Source organism: Myxine glutinosa, chromosome 5, assembly GCF_964187855.1.
Source record: "Myxine glutinosa chromosome 5, kmMyxGlut1.1, whole genome shotgun sequence".
NCBI classification, from domain to species: domain Eukaryota; kingdom Metazoa; phylum Chordata; class Myxini; order Myxiniformes; family Myxinidae; genus Myxine; species Myxine glutinosa.
In genome coordinates this window covers 200,680,262-200,698,554 of record NC_136265.1, presented here as the reverse complement: position 1 = coordinate 200,698,554, position 18,293 = coordinate 200,680,262, and the positions used below count along the sequence as shown (strand labels likewise).

General features: G+C 45.7%; 1 protein-coding gene across 1 annotated transcript in view; it reads left to right on the top strand.

The window, feature by feature from the left end:
• The first annotated feature begins 17,701 nt into the window (after positions 1–17,701).
• Positions 17,702–18,293, top strand: part of LOC137426497 (cysteine-rich protein 2) — a 65,453-nt gene continuing 64,861 nt past the window's right edge. The window contains exon 1 of the mRNA XM_068115085.2: positions 17,702–17,888. Within this exon, the coding sequence (XP_067971186.1) occupies positions 17,849–17,888 (40 nt within the window). The 5' untranslated portion in view covers positions 17,702–17,848. The remainder of the gene's footprint in view (positions 17,889–18,293) is intronic.

Here is an 18,293-nt window from a genome sequence, read left to right as displayed (position 1 = left end):
GGAATCCGCTGCCATGCTAGCATGTGCGATCCCCACTGCGCGGCGAATGTCGTGGGCAAGTTCCCCGATGGCTTCCTGGGGCTTGCGCTTTCGCAGCGCGAGCTGAGCTTTAACAAGCTCGCTCTGCTGTTCTATGCCGAATCGATTAATTAGGGCGTCGCGGAGGGCTGGCAGGGTGAGAGCACCCGCTGGTAATGCCGTCAGCACCTCCGCCGCCGCGCCGCGCAATGCGGCCACCAGGTGTACTCCACCTTCGTCCTCACCCCAACCGTTGCCCTTACACACACAGTCGAACTGCGCCAGGTACGCGCGTAGATCACTCTTGCCGTCATACGGCGCGAGTGGGACCTTGTGGGACCACCTCGTATGCGAGTCGTTGCCCGCCTGCCGGACCCCGTGCGTCGCCCCTTGCGGGGTCAGCACGGGGCCGAACCGGCCGGGCCCCCACAGTACATTACCCCCAAGGGGCTCTCGTGCCTCCCCGGTCCCTCCAACAACTACCCCTGTTGGTGTCGATGCATGGGTCACACCTCCGCAACCCGCTACCCATTCCATACCACCACAACCTTGCTCACCCACACCTCGCACCTCTAGTTCCATACCCTCCGGACCAGCCATACACCTCCCTCGTGGCCTCTCACGAACATCCGGGTCTATCTCGACCCCCAAGCTTATTAAATCACCTGGCGCATCATACGCACGACCATATTGGTCACCACTTACACCGGGTCCTCTTTCTCTTCGCTTCTCCTCCATCACCTGCGAATCCCTCATCCGGTTAATGAGCACATCATCACGATCCGAACACAGACTTTGGACCAATTCTTTTACTTCCTCCTTTATCTCTTTCTTATCCTCTCTCCGTCGCTTCTTAATTTCGCTCACCCCTTCTTCCACTTCTTCTAATTTTTGCTTCACCTCCTTCATTTCTTCGTGCGCCCCTTTAAGTTCTTCCTCTAACTCCACTTTATTTTTTTCTATGTGCTCCTGCACCTCCCGCTCTTTAACCTCCATCACCTCTACCACCTTGTCCATTTTCCTCGTCAGGTCCTCATGTACCGTCTGACACTCTTTTTTAATTACCCCTACGTCCTTTTTCATCTCCTTCTGTGTCGATTTTAAACCCTCTATTACCGCTGTGTTCTTCTTTACCTGGTCCCCCAACTCCTTTTGTCCCACTGTCAGTTGTTCTACTCCCAGCGTCAACTCCTCTATACCACCTTGCAATTTTACAGTCCCCTTTCTCACCTCCTTCTCCATGCGCTCCTTACAGTGCCTCACCTCCTCGCGCACTCCTCCGACCTCCTCACCCACTCCTCTCCTGATCTCCTCTCCCATCACTTGCATCTCCTGCCCAGATGCCACCCTCATCTGCTCCATTTCCTCCCTGTGAGCATCCAGTTTGGCTTCTACCCCCATTCTGACCCCCTCTATCTGCTGCCCCATTTGGTTAACTTCCCTTTCCGCTTGGTCCCTCATGTCCCTCAATTTGCCTTCCATACTGTTTTCTAACCCTATTAACCCATTTCTCACCTCTTTTATCCCGTTGTCTAACCCCTCAAAATTATTGTCTAACTTCCCAAATTTCTTGTCTAACTCCTCAAAATTATTGTCTAACTTCCCAAATTTCTTGTCTAACTCCTCAAAATTATTGTCTAACTTCCCAAATTTCTTGTCTAATCCCTTAAAATTATTGTCTAACCCCTCACCGGTACCCCTCGCTTCGTCCCTCATTACCCCCATTTGGTTTCCCATTACCCCCATTTGGCCCTCTAATCGCTCACTATCAGCCCTCAATCCCACAATTTGGTTTCCCAATTGCTGACTATTAGCCCTCATCTCGTCCTTCATTTCTTCACCCGACTTAACCATAAAGGCCTTTATTTGTTCCATAAATAGGCCCCAATCCATCGGCGGCGCTACCACGGTCGCGGGCGCGGTGACCAGCGAGGCGCCATTTTGTGCGTCTGCTACCCTCGCTGCTTCGCTCTCCTCGCGTCCCTCAATTTGGTCCTGGACCGACCCTGCCTCACTCTCCCCTACCGGACCTCAGCTGTCTTGGTCTGCCATAGCGCGACTTTCAAAATTCGGGTTTTTATTTTCGTAAAACAAATTCAAATTTCGCCGTTATAATTTCGCGCGGGAAACGCGCTCCGAATCGATTCTATTACAAATTTGGGCCTAATAAATTTAGTCCCGGGTTCGAATTCCACTCCTCGACACCAATTGTTACAGACGTGGCTTAGATGTTATTTACCGAGCGGTTTGGTATGACCACGTCTGCACAAGTTACCCGATTATACCCGAACGTTGACTAATCGCGCTACGCTAGGTCAATGAAGGAAAAGACACACGGCTGGGATTAGAATGACACGACACCATGGATACGGTTCTCAAGACCTCCGGAGGAGATTATATTCGTTCGGAAGGTCAGATTACAGGGACGAGAGGTACAGCATAGAAAGACAAGCACTTAGACACAATCTTATATTAACCCCAACAGACGACAGATAAACGGGACAAAAGGCTGACTCACACGGGGATTGATGGCTAGGAAAGGCAGGATCGATGGCTCCAGGTGCACCTGGGCTCAGGGACAGAATCGGCTCGGTCCGGTCCAGAGATGCAGCATGCAGGGAGGTCGCAGCGCTCGGAGGTAGTGACTTGCTCTTCTTCAAGCTGGGGGCGCATCTGACGTCACGTCCGGTGAGTCGCTTCGTATATCCGGCGGGGAGTGACACGCCCTCGGCTCGTTAGCTCCGCCCCAGATGGAATCGGCACGTCGCTTCTCATTGGGTGCGTGCGGGGGGGTTACCGGCTCCGCCCTTGACGAGGAGCTGACAAGGAGCCCCTTCGTGGTAACCCCGTGGAGCGCATGGTCCGGAGCGCATTGTCAATGGCGGCTAACCGAGCCGGTGTGATGACGCACACTCCCCCGCGCAGCGTCGTTGTTGTTGTAATTGTTGTTGTACTTGTAGTTGTAGTTGTAGTTGTTGTTGTTGTTGTTGTTTGGGGAAGAAGACGGGAGGAGGCTTGGGAAGGTCCTAACCTCACTACTGGTGCCATATAATCACATTCTGGTGCAACGAAGAGTCAGAATTAATGGAAACGAGTCCTTAACTGACATCGACTAAGAATAACTAGCAAGATGTCCTATAGTTGTCTACGTGAGATGCGGTGGACCTGGGCACGACATTTAATGGGGGAAAAAGGGGAAGGTCGGCTCTACTGATTGTTGTTTACAGACAATGGGACTAGGGAATGGGGGATTGGGGATAGTTGGGGAGTATTGGGGAAATAGGGGAATATTTACAAGCGGATATGGAGGCCAAATTCCATATTCGCAACAATATATATATATATATATATATATATATATATATATATATATATTAGTGGAGTATGCTTGCACATTGTGAAAGCAACAACAAACTGTGATTAGTAAGTAGGTACATAATAAATAGAAGCTTTATGATTATAGGCAAGAATCACTGACCTGCTGCTAGATATCAATTTCGGTTTATTTATTTATTTTATCGATGCATTTACAGTTTTTACATAAATTTTCATTGAGATTTTTATTTCACAGTTTACAATTATAGAAATTATAATTTTCAAATGCTAGATACTGAATGAAAGTTTTTTTTATTGTTTTTTTTAACCGTTTTGATGCGTTTACGGTTTTTTATGTCACGTGCTCTGAACATGTAAATGTTCATTTGCGGATGATTTCCGGCGGTTCTGTGATTTTTCCCAGTGTATCGGCTTCGATGTCCGTTGGCACGCCAAATTGCAGCTTTCTATGACAACAACCGGAAGGTACCGAACATTAATATCAGTCAATCAGTGATTAGAAAGAGCTTTATATATATAAATATAAATACTCCTAAGGGGAGTGGGAGAACTAGAAGCTTTTTAAATGCATACAAGACAATCCAGAGGTGTAGACTTTACATTCCAAGTCATGATGAAGTATGACGTCATCGGACATGTCATCTATATCAATACCACTTCTCAATTAAGAAAGTTACATTTCAAGCTGCCAACTCAATAATTACCATTATTTTGTTGCAGAACACCACCATTATTTTGTTGCAGAACACCACCATTATTTAGTTGCAGAACACCACCATTATTTTGTTGTGGATCACCACCATTATTTTGTTGCGGATCACCACCATTATTTTGTTGCGGATCACCACCATTATTTTGTTGCAGAACACCACCATTATTTTGTTGCAGAACAACACCATTATTTTGATGCAGAACAACACCATTATTTTGTTGCAGAACACCACCATTATTTTGTTGCAGAACACCACCATTATTTTGTTGCAGAACACCACCATTATTTTGTTGCAGAACACCACCATTATTTTGTTGCAGAACACCACCATTATTTTGTTGCGGATCACCACCATTATTTTGTTGCAGAACACCACCATTATTTTGTTGTGGATCACCACCATTAGTTTGTTGCAGAACACCACCATTATTTTGCTACAGAACACCACCATTATTTTGTTGTGGATCACCACCATTATTTTGTTGCAGAACACCACCATTATTTTGTTGCAGAACACCACCATTATTTTGTTGTGGATCACCACCATTATTTTGTTGCAGAACACCACCATTATTTTGTTGCAGAACACCACCATTATTTTGTTGTAGATCACCACCATTATTTTGTTGCGGATCACCACCATTATTTTGTTGCAGAACAACACCATTATTTTGTTGTGGATCACCACCATTATTTTGTTGCAGAACAACACCATTATTTTGTTGCAGAACAGCACCATTATTTTGTTGCAGAACACCACCATTATTTTGTTGCAGAACACCACCATTATTTTGTTGCAGAACACCACCATTATTTTGTTGCGGATCACCACCATTATTTTGTTGCAGAACACCACCATTATTTTGTTGCAGAAAACCATTATTTTGTTGCAGAACACCACCATTATTTTGTTGCAGAACACTACAATTATTTTGTTGCAGAACACCACCATTATTTTATTGCAGAACACCACCATTATTTTGTTGCAGAACACCACCATTATTGTGTTGCAGAACAACACCATTATTTTGGTGCAGAACACCACCATTATTTTGGTGCAGAACACCACCATTATTTTGGTGCAGAACACCACCATTATTTTGTTGTGGATCACCACCATTATTTTGTTGTGGATCACCACCATTATTTTGTTGTGGATCACCACCATTATTTTGTTGCGGATCACCACCATTATTTTGTTGCAGAACACCACCATTATTTTGTTGCAGAACAACACCATTATTTTGTTGCAGAACACCACCATTATTTTGTTGCAGAACACCACCATTATTTTGTTTCAGAACACCACCATTATTTTGTTGTGGATCACCACCATTATTTTGTTGTGGATCACCACCATTATTTTGTTGCAGAACACCACCATTATTTTATTTCAGAACACCACCATTATTTTGTTGCAGAACACCACCATTATTTTGTTGCAGTAAAACAGCTGAATATATATTGACCTCCGTTGTTAGTTTTGGCACCTGTGATGCCATCACTCACAGACGCAATTTCAGGAGCCTTTTTATCAGTTCTAGGTTTGGGCAGGAGAACGTAAAGGTATGTGTACAAACCGACACCCTGGTGTTTCGCATTAGTGTGTGCGCCTTCATCAAAAGGAAACTCACCTGGAGGATCAGTCTGCCTGCCCTGACTTCTGGCGTATGTTAAACACCGCCATGCTGTCTTTCCCCGAAGACGAGGCTAGTTCTTGGGCACCCTGAACAAATTACAAATTCCTGACACCTTCAATCAAACGTCCGACCTGACCAGCTGCTGGGTAGTGAAAATGCCATAAACCATCCCCAGCCGATCCCACAAGAAGGTGTGAATAATTGGGGTTAGTGAATAAGTGGTAGTACGAGTAATTAAGATAAACCTTAATTGGGTCAGCTTTAGAGACATTTAATTTATAAATATAATATAAGTAGCTGGCCTACTCTTACCCTTAGGCAGGTTTAAATCTGTTGAAAGAACATTGTGGAATATAAAGTTTAATTAAACAGTTGTGCTTGCAATGCTAATGGGAGTTTGTAAATTTTCGAGATTCACGTATTGTGGACCATGTGGCTGTGGGTGATCTTAACCCCTCTCGAGCCCCCAGGACGAAACATGCCCTGTGGGCAGCATTCCCAACCCACAAAACATTCATGAAAGTAATGACCGAGTGGTGCAGCTCTCTGCTCTAGCAGCTGCACCTCCTCCCACCAACACCCTTTTTACCCCCCCCCCCTCTTCCACACCCTTTTTACCCCCCTCCCCTCCTCCTCAACATCCTTTTTACCCCTCAACACACTTTTTACCTCCCCCACACGCTCTTTAACCTCCCGCAGCACCGTTTTGATCTCCCCCACACCCTTTTAAACCCCCCATCCCCTCTCCACCGCAGTCTTGCAAAGCACCTGCCAAACCAGAGACAATCTTAGGGTGCTGGTTGGTGGTTGTACCATTTTAACGGCCATGTCATGTTCTGTTTTTAATTGCACTTTCTCCAACACCAACTTGAAACTAAATAGTGCACCATAAAAATTATTATTATTAAATTATATTACTACTACAAATAATATACTGTGTGTATATATATATATATATATTTATATATATTGTTACAGACGCGGCTTTTGATGTTATATTGACCGAGTGGTGGTGTATTTAACCGCGTCCGAACAGTTACTCCCCGATTAAAACCCGATTTCACCCGACGTTGACCAGATCGCCCCACAGATATTCAATCGGGAAATCTCTAAAGCGACCGAAAGAGAAGGAAAAAGAAGAAGAAGAAGAATACGGAGGAAGAACAGATTTTATTATACACACACAGCAATGGATGGAAGAAGCAGTAACACAGCGAATCGTTAACTTACACTATTCATTTTTTACTTAGCCCCAAGACAACGAGTAGGACAGGACGTTCACACTTACACAGGGGATATTGCAGGCAGGTAGGGCTTGAGATGGATTGCTTGAGAGGGAGGCAAGGTCGGGAGGCCGCAGTTCGCAATTCCTCGCGGTTTTGGCGGGAAACCCTCCGTCGTGTATCCGCTGCGGTAGACGTCACGCGCTGGTTCGGCACACCTGCTCCTCTTCTTGGGGTGGAGCTGTCTCCCTCCTTTCAGCGCGTCTCTCCAAAGCTGGTTTCCTTGCCGAGTACCTCTCCTCTTTGGCTTGGAGCGTTTCGCATCTCACCGCTCCTCTTCTTGCAGCCTCTTTGCTCATCTCTCAGGGTCATCTCCTAAAGCAGTCCCTTACAGTCGCTTTTATCACCTCGGGCGAAATCAAGCCGCCGGCTCCGAGGGCACGCCTACCGGGTCGCTCACCGCGGTGTTGATTGGCTGTTAGGGCTGGTTCACTCCTTCCCTCTTATGACGAGGTGGAGACACGCCTTTCTTCCTCAAACCTACCTCGTGGCCAATGGTGGTTTGAAGAAAACCGCCCAAATTGCGGAAGGCAATTGGAAGGGAGGTTTTGGGGAAATTGGAAGGGCCTACGCTTATTTTGTTTGATACAATGCAAAGTCAATCTAGTGGGAAACACATATTTAGCCTACATGGAATAAGGAAATACACTATTTAAAAGATATATCGTGACCTGCGTGTAAGTTTCATGGAATTAACTAGGAGGCCGACTGCGACCATTATTTACATTAACAGGGTGTTACCGTACCTTTTGTAACGTTCACATTGTAACGTTTTCACATTCGTTACACTTCCTCCAAAATTGTTACACTTCTCAAAAACCGTTACACTTCTCAAATTCGTTACACACTTCTCAAAATCGTTACAATATATATATATATATATATATATATATATATATATATATATATATATATATATATATATATATATATATATATATATATATAATTTCAAAACACACCTGATCACAAGTGTGCCTCACTGACCGGGTCTTCAGTCGAAGTCCTCAGCATCCTCCCGTTTCGGCCCCTCAACCACGATACAGTCAGCTAAGGTGGGTCAGCAGGGGTACATACGCCTACACATGCAGCAACTACACCTGGATGCGTACGTACCCCCAGTCAGTGAGAATACAAACTACAACAACAAAACAACAGCTTCCACTCCCAGAATCCTCAGCACCAAGAAAAACCAAAAAGACCATTGTGGAACACCGTCCGACCTGACACCTGTATAACCTTCACCAATCAACAACAAAACACACACACTCGCACACAAAAAAACAACCACACAACCAACCAACCAACCACCCACACTAACAACATACACCACTTAACAGCAAAACACATGCAAAAACACACACACAACCAAGCAACTAGCCTCATAACATACCCTGCTCAAAACACCAACCATAAACTCCTCCATTTATCTTCCACTTTCAGACACTCTTTTGGGCTGAAAGAACCACCACCCACTCAACCTCCACCACTGCATGTGATGAGTGAGCCTCCATAAACCGTTCGACATGCCTCCATAAACTTTCTCCACATCCAAAGGGAGCCTTTCAAGGCAGCCTGGGCCACTCTGTCACACATCCTCCTTCTTTCTATCCCACACTCTTCAATCCGAGCAAGAAATGCAGAAAAGAAATTGCCAATATACTGCTACGGTTTTGAGATGTGTACAGTGTGCTCAATAAAGGTTAAAGGTTGCCCCCCATAGATAGTCACACAAGCAACACATAGCCTCATTTGTAGTATAGTTATGTCTTAGTATGTGTGAGAGTAGGCCCCTTCCAGTGTTAATCCTGCGTTGTGTAAAGACAGGAGAATAGGTCCTACTTCGGCAAACCATTCCACCTCTGTGGGCGCAATCCAGTTTGTTAAGCATTGGTTGATCACTAGTCGAGCTAACACGAGGTAGGCCTAAAAAGGTGGGGCCGGCGTTGAGGTCGGGGCGGAGTCGAGGCAGAGCGTCGGAGGCGATGACGGTAAGCATGAGCCGCCAATCAGGGCTCAGAGGTGATGGCGTCAGAGGGCATGGTGAGAAGAGTCTGGTGAGTTCCAGAAGGCTCGCGGGGCGGGGCTATATAACCCGATGCGCAAAGCCCTCAACAGGACTCGCGTGCACACGGCGGTTGCAGAGGACTCGCAGAGGGGGACGTGCGGCAAAGAGGCCTTGAACAGGACTTGCCGGGAGAAGAGGACTTGCATCACTCGCACTGTATGAACTTGGTTACGAGAGATACGCGGGCGCAGCCAGGGCATTTATAACTTGCGCGTTTCACCAAAGCGAGTGAACGAAGATGCGTAACCGCCCTTCGCCATAAAAGCCGTCCCGCCTTTGCCACAAAAGCCCTCCCTGCCGTTCGCCTCGTTATATCGCTTCGCTCAAGAGACGTGCTGCGTGGCCTTGTCTTCGTCGATCACCATCTTCGCGAACATGCCGGGGACCGTGGAGAGCTGAACGAGAACCACCCGTGGACGTGCTGTGGAACACCTGACCATCTGCAATCCCCGTGTGAGTGTGTCAGACGGGCCCGTTGTCTTTGGGAATTAAGAATAAGACTGTATAAGGATTTCCCTGTGTCTCTTCGTCCTGAACTGTATATACGTGTGATACCCATTAAATCAATCTCTTCTTCCTTTCTTCTGAATTCGATCGTTCCCGTGATTTCTCCATTGACTAAGCGTGGCACGAATAAGATCGCTTAAATCGGGTCCATTAATTATAACGGCGCGGATCACGTGTATGCAAACCGCTCGGCGTATTCCAACCACACGTGGTTCGTGCGAGGCTTGTTTCCTCACTTCCAGGGCAGCGCGAGTACTTAGGTACGAGCGAGAATTTGGTCCCGAAACCCTATTTTGCGCTGTCCGGAAGGGACGTAATAGGTCTCGGTTCGCGCCAGGTCAGTACAGACAAGGGGATTAATCCCCCTTGATAAGGGGATTAATCCCCCTTGATAAGGGGAGAAGGCCGGCGACAGAACCATAACAATACCCTCTACACCCCACCTCAAATGGCTGACAAGAAACTCGCCAACCCTTCTCCCGACACTCTGCCTCCAGCTCACTGTACTTTCCTCTCTTCCTCTCGTGCACCTCCTCCATGTTCTATTCCCAAGGTACTGACAACTTCCCAAAGATGACCTGCCTTGTTGCACCTGACTAGATAACAACGTCAGGCTGCAACATTGTCATACAGATCTCCTCCGGGGTAATACCATTTGCAACTTTAGGTCTGCCACCACCTGCCAATCACAAGTATTTGACAGACCTCTTGCCTTCCACCTCCTCTTCATCTTTCTGCCTCTTACCACTAATATACATACTAGTAAAAAGCCTGTCAAGTATGACGGGTTGGAACAGTTTATTTGACGGTGCAGCTTCGTGAACGTGCCTAAGTCTGAAGTCTCAGCCTAATGTCAGGTGTGCTTATATCTTCTTTATTTATTACACATCATACGGATGTAAATTAACACTAATTTTACTCTGTGAGCATTGCACATCACGTGCAGCGAAATTTCACCTCCCTGCACCTTTAATTTATTGTTATTAAAATAAAAAAATTCTGTACACTGCCCTTGAGGCTTGTTTTGCACACCAACGTCTACAGTTCCAAAAGAGTAGACATAATTACTCTTTTATGGAAAATGTTTTTCGAGTTTTTCATCCTCAAAAATAGACCGTAGTGAACACATATTTGTGTTAAAAGACTGATCTTTAAAACCTGACTCAAATCGTCTTTCTGGAGGGGGACGGACATCAGGACAAACACACAAACGGACATTTTGTGTTTTATATGGTAGATATTATTACATATATATATATATATATATATATATATATATATATATATATATATGTATATATATGTATATATATATATATATATATATATATATATATATATATATATATATATATATATATATATATATATATATATATTGTTGCGGAACCCAACGTCGGCCTATGGTTCTCCTTTGAGGGGGGATTAGTCCCCTCGTTTGTTACTGACCGACGTGGTCCCTGAAGCTGCACCGCGACCTCCGGAAAGGCCGGTGCACAGCCCCATTCGTACCGCGGACAGATGTTACTTGATTGCCGAGCGGTGTTTAGCAACCGCAGCACGAACTGTTACCAATGACTAGACCCGATTCTTACCGTTGGCCAAAATCGTGCCACAGGTGTCCAATGAGGGAAATCACAACGACGACGGATGTAAGGGAAAGAAAGGCAAAGGTAGGAAGAACAAATCTAATTTATTATTATTATTTACACATCAAAATAACCAAGGAGAAAGAAGGATAAGAAAATAACCACAGAAGAGGAAGAAGCAGACACAGTGAAAATGCTAGCTTATCTAAACAGGCTCAACTTATACCCCAAGGACAAGACAAAGACAGACTACAAGCACACTTACACGGGGGATGATGACAGGAATGGCAGGAGGTGGATGGCTGGAGGGAGAGGAAGGCACGGAGCTGGCTGGAGCTTGACCCCGCACGGGACGTCGGGCTGGACCTCGACGGCCACCGATGCCACCGATTCTGGTTCCCGCGGGGTAACGGGTCGGAGCTGCCTGGTGGAGCCAACGCTGCCTGGTGGAGTCAAAGCTGCGTGGTACTGCTCTTGCTTGCTCTCAGGACTCTCTCTCTCAATGCTTGCTCTCAGGGCTCCTTGGACTCTCTTTCAAAGCTTGCTCTCTTCGCCATATATCTCCCCTCTCCAGAACTCTCTCCTTGATGCATGCGCCCCCGTTTTTATATCGCGCCTCGACCTCCTTCCGCGAGCTCTCTGGGCACGCCTACCGGGTCGCTACTGCAGTGCCGGTTGGCTCGCACGGCCTCTTTTGGCTCCGCTCTTGATGACGAGGGGCGGCCAACGCCCTGGATTCGGCGGCTCCTCCCCCCTCTTCTCCGAGCCCACCTCGTGGCTAATGGAGTCGCGGTGAAAACCGCCCAGCAGCTGCGGCGAAAACCCAAGCCCGAAGAAACAGCGGACTGCAGCAAACCGCGCAGAGGAATTTGTAATGCGGCTGACAAAAGGGGATTCCCATGAAGGTTCTGGGGAAATTGAAAGGGGATACTACCTATTTGAATTCGGTGCAATGGAGTATTAATTAATGGAAAACAAAGCCTTAACCTAATACACACAATAAGGAAATAACTACCAACAAGGAGGAAATCTATGATTGGCTAACGTGATTGTATATGACCTAACTAAGGGACGCCCTTTGACCTTTATACACAACTGGAGGAAGGAGGGTGATATTTTTATAACAATAAAAAAACACAATTCTCATTTCCACAACAATATTGTACCGTACCTACATCTACATGGCTACATTTCTAAATGGTATTGTGTAAAAAAAATTATTTTCTTTCATGCATAATTCAGTGTTAACAGCTGAGTAAATAATTAAACATCTCATCATACACCGCCAAATACCATTTCAGGACAATCACCATATTGTGACTGGTACAATGAACATCTGTTCATAAATGCCCATAAAGGTTTGACAGACGAGTGCGGTAGAATGGCTGGCCACGTGCCCTACCTTTCAAACCTTTATTTCTTCACTTCAGCATCTGTTATAGATTGTGTTGAGGGTTCTATGAGGAACCATTGAAATATGATGTAATTAATATAACATCAGGTGCAGTTCAAAGCATGGATCTGAGAATGTTTGTCGACAAAAGTTATTAGATGTAGTCCGCGCAATGGCGGACAGACAATTCTGCAATGGCACATATGTGTCCCAAATGAGAAATGTGTCCCAAATAGATGCCCTGTATGTCTGATGGCCCCTATAAACAATCAAAATGACCAAAATAGTTAGTTGACCTTTATATTACTCTTATACACATTTATTACCTACGCTACCGACTTGGTAGAAGTTGTTTTCACTCTTGTTTGTCTGTGAACAGGATATGTCGAAAGATTGTGGACGGAATCCGACAGAATTTGGTGGAGAGGTTGGTTGTGTGACCAGGCAGAATTGATTCGATTTTGGCTCAGATCCGAATCCAGATCCGGCCTATCAGTGGATATAAAAAGCAAACTGTTCAACATGGCGGAGGTATTGTGCCACATCCCGAAAGAAATGCCTTTGCTATGATGAACAAACAATGGACATCCCAATAACGGATTAGGCTGAAAACTTCAGAATGAGAGACTCTGCAGTCGACAAAAAAGTCTTGATTTGCAATGGGTCTGACCATCGAGGCTGGAGCTTGTTGCGACCCCGAAGCAGCCAGACATACCCAGTCTAGCTCCTGTAATGTCGGTGGTTTGGCCCTTTTGGACTGGACCAAACCTCAACTTCATACGCTGCTGCGGAGTCTCTACCTGCAAACGTGTAGCCAGCGATACAGGCTTACCTTTGGCAAAGCTAAGGCAATCTAGCGGGAGTTGTAGTTCTCTTGCCAGCATCAGTGATGCTTGGGATACCCCTGTAGTTATGTGCTTGGAGGCCCTGATGTGAAGGAGTGTTTGCAGGAGAGCTGCTTCAAACTGCTGACCTTCGGTCAGGTTCTTTAGTGTCTGGTTGAGGCGCTCCACACCTCCATTAGCCTGAGGATGGTATACGGCTGTTCTAATGTGCTTGATAGCTCTCTCTGCCAGTGCCAGGTAAGTTGTAAAGTCAAAGGAAATAAATTGGGGCCCGTTGTCTGTGGTAATGATATCCGAGAGACCCAACCGGGCAAACAACGAATCAAGCCTTTGAATAACCGATTGAGTGGTGACTGACCCCAGTGGCAGAGCTACAAGACATTTTGAATGTAGACCACGATATACCATGAGTAGGTAACGGGCATGGACTGCTGCACCATGCAGTTCTCCCCAGAGGTCCACCTGAAGATGTTTCCAGGTGCAGATGACCACTGTACAGGGGGCAAAGGGCAGGAGTTGGTGGAGAGGATTTGCCGCTGAGGACTTACCAACTTTCACTACTCCTAAGTATCCCTCATGTGCCATTTGCAAGACCTGTGCTCTAAGAGCCGGCGGATTCTAGGTGTGATGATCCCTGGCGATACAGACATGCTCTCAGCAGAATAATCCTTCCTCAGTCTTTAGTAGGGTAACAGCTCCCCTTCCATGTTGGATGGCCACCTCCTCTAATGTAGGTATGGAGGGTGGTAAAGAGAACGTGGGACTCTTTACAAAGCAATAACATGGAAACAACAGTTGACAGGGGTACCTGAAGCAGTTGCACTCGATCAGGTTCACCCATGATGTACCAATATTTGTTCAAGGCATTAGAAAAATCGGGGTCTAAGGAGGTATATGAGAGGATGGTGGGGGAGGTTGCCCCCCAAAATAGGTATTTTTTGTTTGTTTGTTTAAAGTCTTATGATTATGTTAGAATAATTCTACATGCTGCCCTGTCTTCTAAAAAGCATTGAAATTGGCTTTAAATACCTTTAGTCAGTGAGGTATACTGCTTTATTCTACCAGGTGAGCGCCCAGGGGTATTACCCTCTATTTTTGTGTCCAGTCAAGGATCGTGGAAGAGCTTGTACACTGAACGCATCAGAATGGAATAGGATGCAAAAGGAACAGTAGAGGGAGGGGGAAACACATACATCAGAGTAGAAAGCCAAGATGGAGGAAGGCTTGGACAACCAAAAGGTGGGGGGAGAAATGGGGGCAGTAGAGAATGCTTGGGGTGGCCACATGATGCATGGATTGTTGTTTCGTATGCACCCTGTGGGGTTTGTTTTTTTTGGAGTTTTTTGTATTCAGAATCGAGGCTCGTGCAAGAGCTATCACATTAAACACGGAAACATGCACAGACACATAAAACATGCAATGAAGGGAGTGGGAGACAAGAGGGGGAGAGGGAAGCACACAAGCACAACAACAGTAGAGAACAGGTAAGTCGGTAGCTCTGTGGAAGGGGGAGGGCTGGGGGAGGAGGGAAGAGTACACAGTATAAAGCAAAGGAACACTTCCAGGAATTTCAGGAAAGAAGTTGGGGATTTAAAGAGGTGGATTTGGGGTGTAACGGGGGTAGAAAAGATCAAGGCTTTGGATGGGGGATGGTGGTGGTGAACAGCTGTTTTAAAGACCTGGAGGGAGGAGTGGGATTGAAGAGCGTGAGGGAGTTTGTTCCAGAGGCGGGAGAAAAGACGAATGAAAGAGTGAAGGTGAATAGAGAGTCTTGATTTTGGCAATTTCACCAGAAGAGGGTTTCTGGCAGATCTTGTGTGACCTGTAGGAGTATTTTGGGGACAGAGCACAGAGAGAGCTGGGGGAGCAAGGCCGGAGAGGAGTCGGTAGAAGACAGAAAGTCTTGTGCGACCTGTAGGAATATTTGAGGGGAAGAGCCCAGAAAGAGCTGGGGGAGGGGGGGGGCAAGGCCGGAGAGGAGTCTGTAGAAGACAGAAAGTCCTCCAATCTGCCTGCGGTGAGTGAGTGAAAGGCCCTCGGAGTTACCTCCATTGCAGGAGATTCCAATGAGTCTGAAAGCTTTGGTTTCAACCGCGTGAAGCTGAGCTATATGTGAGGCAGGAGCACCAGCCCAGAGGGGAGAGCAGTATTCCATTGATTGCCGGTTGCATCGCTTTCTGGAAGAGCAGCTGCACCGGTTGCATCATTTTCTGGAAGAGCAGCTGCACTGCTGATTACTGCTGTTACCAGTAACCAAACTCGAATTAGCTTGATCATGTCACCTGCCCAACTCATCCACCAAGTTTTGTCATAAATCGTCCAAAACTTTTAGAAATTCCGTGCTATGTATCGTTTTTGGCCCCATCTCTTAATGGTGAAGAATCACTTTTAAAGTTCTCCTATCTGTATCTGGATCCCGATCTTCACCAAAATCTAATCAGTTTGTCCTTGTCACACACCGAACCTGTCCACCAACTTTCGTCCAAATCCCTCCACCACATTTTGAGATATGATGTTCACAGACAAACAGACAATTGGAACGGCACTTGGTAGAGCGCTTACCTCCGACAGGATGAACAGTTTACATTTTGTATGCCACTGTTAGACCGGATCTGGATTCGGACCCGAACCAAAATTGAATCGGCTTGTTCTTGTCACCTAACCAACTCATCCACCAAGTTTAATCATATCTCGTCCACAACTTTTTTAAATATCATGTTAAATATTGCTTTCCGCCCGATCTCTCAATGGTGAAGAATCACTTAAAAATTAAATAATTATCATATCCGAATCCATATTCAGATCTTCACCAAAAGCGAATAGATTCGTCCGTGTCACACACACAACCTCTCCACCAAATTTCGTCCAAATCCGCCCACAACTTTTTGAGATATCCTGCTATATATCGTTTTTGGCCCTATCTCCCAATAGTGAAGAATCACTTAAAAAATTATACTCACCTAATCCGGATCTTCACCAAAATCGAATCCTTTCGTCCTTGTTACATACGCGACATCTCTGCCAAATTTCGTCCAAATCCGTCCACAACTTTTTGAGATATCCTGCTATATATCGTTTTTGGCCCTATCTCCCAATGGTGAAGAATCACTTAAAAATTAAATAATTATCATATCCAAATCCATATTCAGATCTTCACCAAAAGCGAATAGATTCGTCCGTGTCACACACACAACCTCTCCACCAAATTTCGTCCAAATCCGTCCACAACTTTTTGAGATATCCTGCTATATATCGTTTTTGGCCCTATCTCCCAATGGTGAAGAATCACTTAAAAATTAAATAATTATCATATCCAAATCCATATTCAGATCTTCACCAAAAGCGAATAGATTCGTCCGTGTCACACACACAACCTCTCCACCAAATTTCGTCCAGATCCGTCCACAACTTTTTGAGATATCCTGCTATATATCGTTTTTGGCCATATCTCCCAATGGTGAAGAATCACTTTAAAAAATTATACTCACCTAATCCGGATCTTCACCAAAATCGAATCCTTTCGTCCTTGTTACATACGCTACATCTCTGCCAGATTTCGTCCAAATCCGTCCACAACTTTTTGAGATATCTTGTTTGCAGACAGACAGAAGACAGACAGGGGTGAAAACATAAGCTCCACCCACCTTAGGTCCACCAATTAGGTGATGGAGGTATAAAAAAAAAACTAACTAGAGAATTCATACAACATATATTAGCCCGCACTGTCTTGAGAAACAAGATATGGGCGGGGTTTACGAATAGCGAATTTGATTGGTCGTGATTGCGTAAAATGCCGTAATATTTTGTCCAAGTACTGCTAAACAGAAGGGTTTAGAAAGTGGCAAAAAAATGTTTTACATTGTTTAAGTAAATACAGTCATTCAAATGAGATAAAATAAACATCTTAAAGGTCACAGAAAAAAAAAATTGGAAGTTTACCGCCGATGACGCAGCGTCTTTTACACCTTATTTAACACGTTACATTAATACTGAATGCCTGTTGTTTATGTTCTTCATGACGCCCTTAAGAACAGTAAGCTTCCTGTTTGGAAGGATTTTCAATGTTGTGTGACTGCCAGACAGGTAGACAGAGTAAAAAATATTATCTCACTTCTCTCTGCGCATGCGCGATCGGGTCGAATGCTCAGCTGAAGCACCTGCGAAACTACAGGTACGGTTTCCTACACTCGAACCCAACAACAGCAAAATCGCTTTAACTCAGCTCTGCGACGGCGATTGAAGAGGTGGGTGGAGCCGTGGAGGATTTTCGGGTGGGCGCGGGATGGATGGATGGTGGGCGGGCCGAGGACATAGGGGGCGTGGCCTGGCGTGAGATAGTGAAGCACGCGGGTGAGCCCAACGCATTCGCGCCATCCTCTCCTCTAAATCCCGTACTCGCATTTCCTCCATTCAACCGGCGCCAACGCCCTGGACACGCGGTATCTGCAGACAGCGAGATGTCCAAGTGCCCTAAGTGTACCAAGCCTGTGTATTTCGGTGAGAACGCGCCCTGTGCGATTGCGAGGGCTTTGCGTCCATTCATTCATTCTTTGTGCACCCCGAAAACGTTTATTCAAAATAGCGGACGTTCAGAAAATGTCAATTTAAATCCTTGTCTATAGCATCGTGATGTCCAATAGAAGGGAAGGCGATCGAGCCGTTGTCTGCAGCTACTGCTTGGATGCAATAAGCCATAGGCTCGGGGGATGGTGTATTGATGGATGCATTGATGTGTATATATATATAGATAATCATGTACCAATGATATGATGGATAAAAGCTGCTTATTCATGGAAGCCGTAATTTGTTTGAGAAAAGCGGGAACGACATTGAACGAACATGGACTTGTGTACAGAGCTGAACACCATAACGGTTTATCTCTGGCTTTGTGCCCGCATTCCG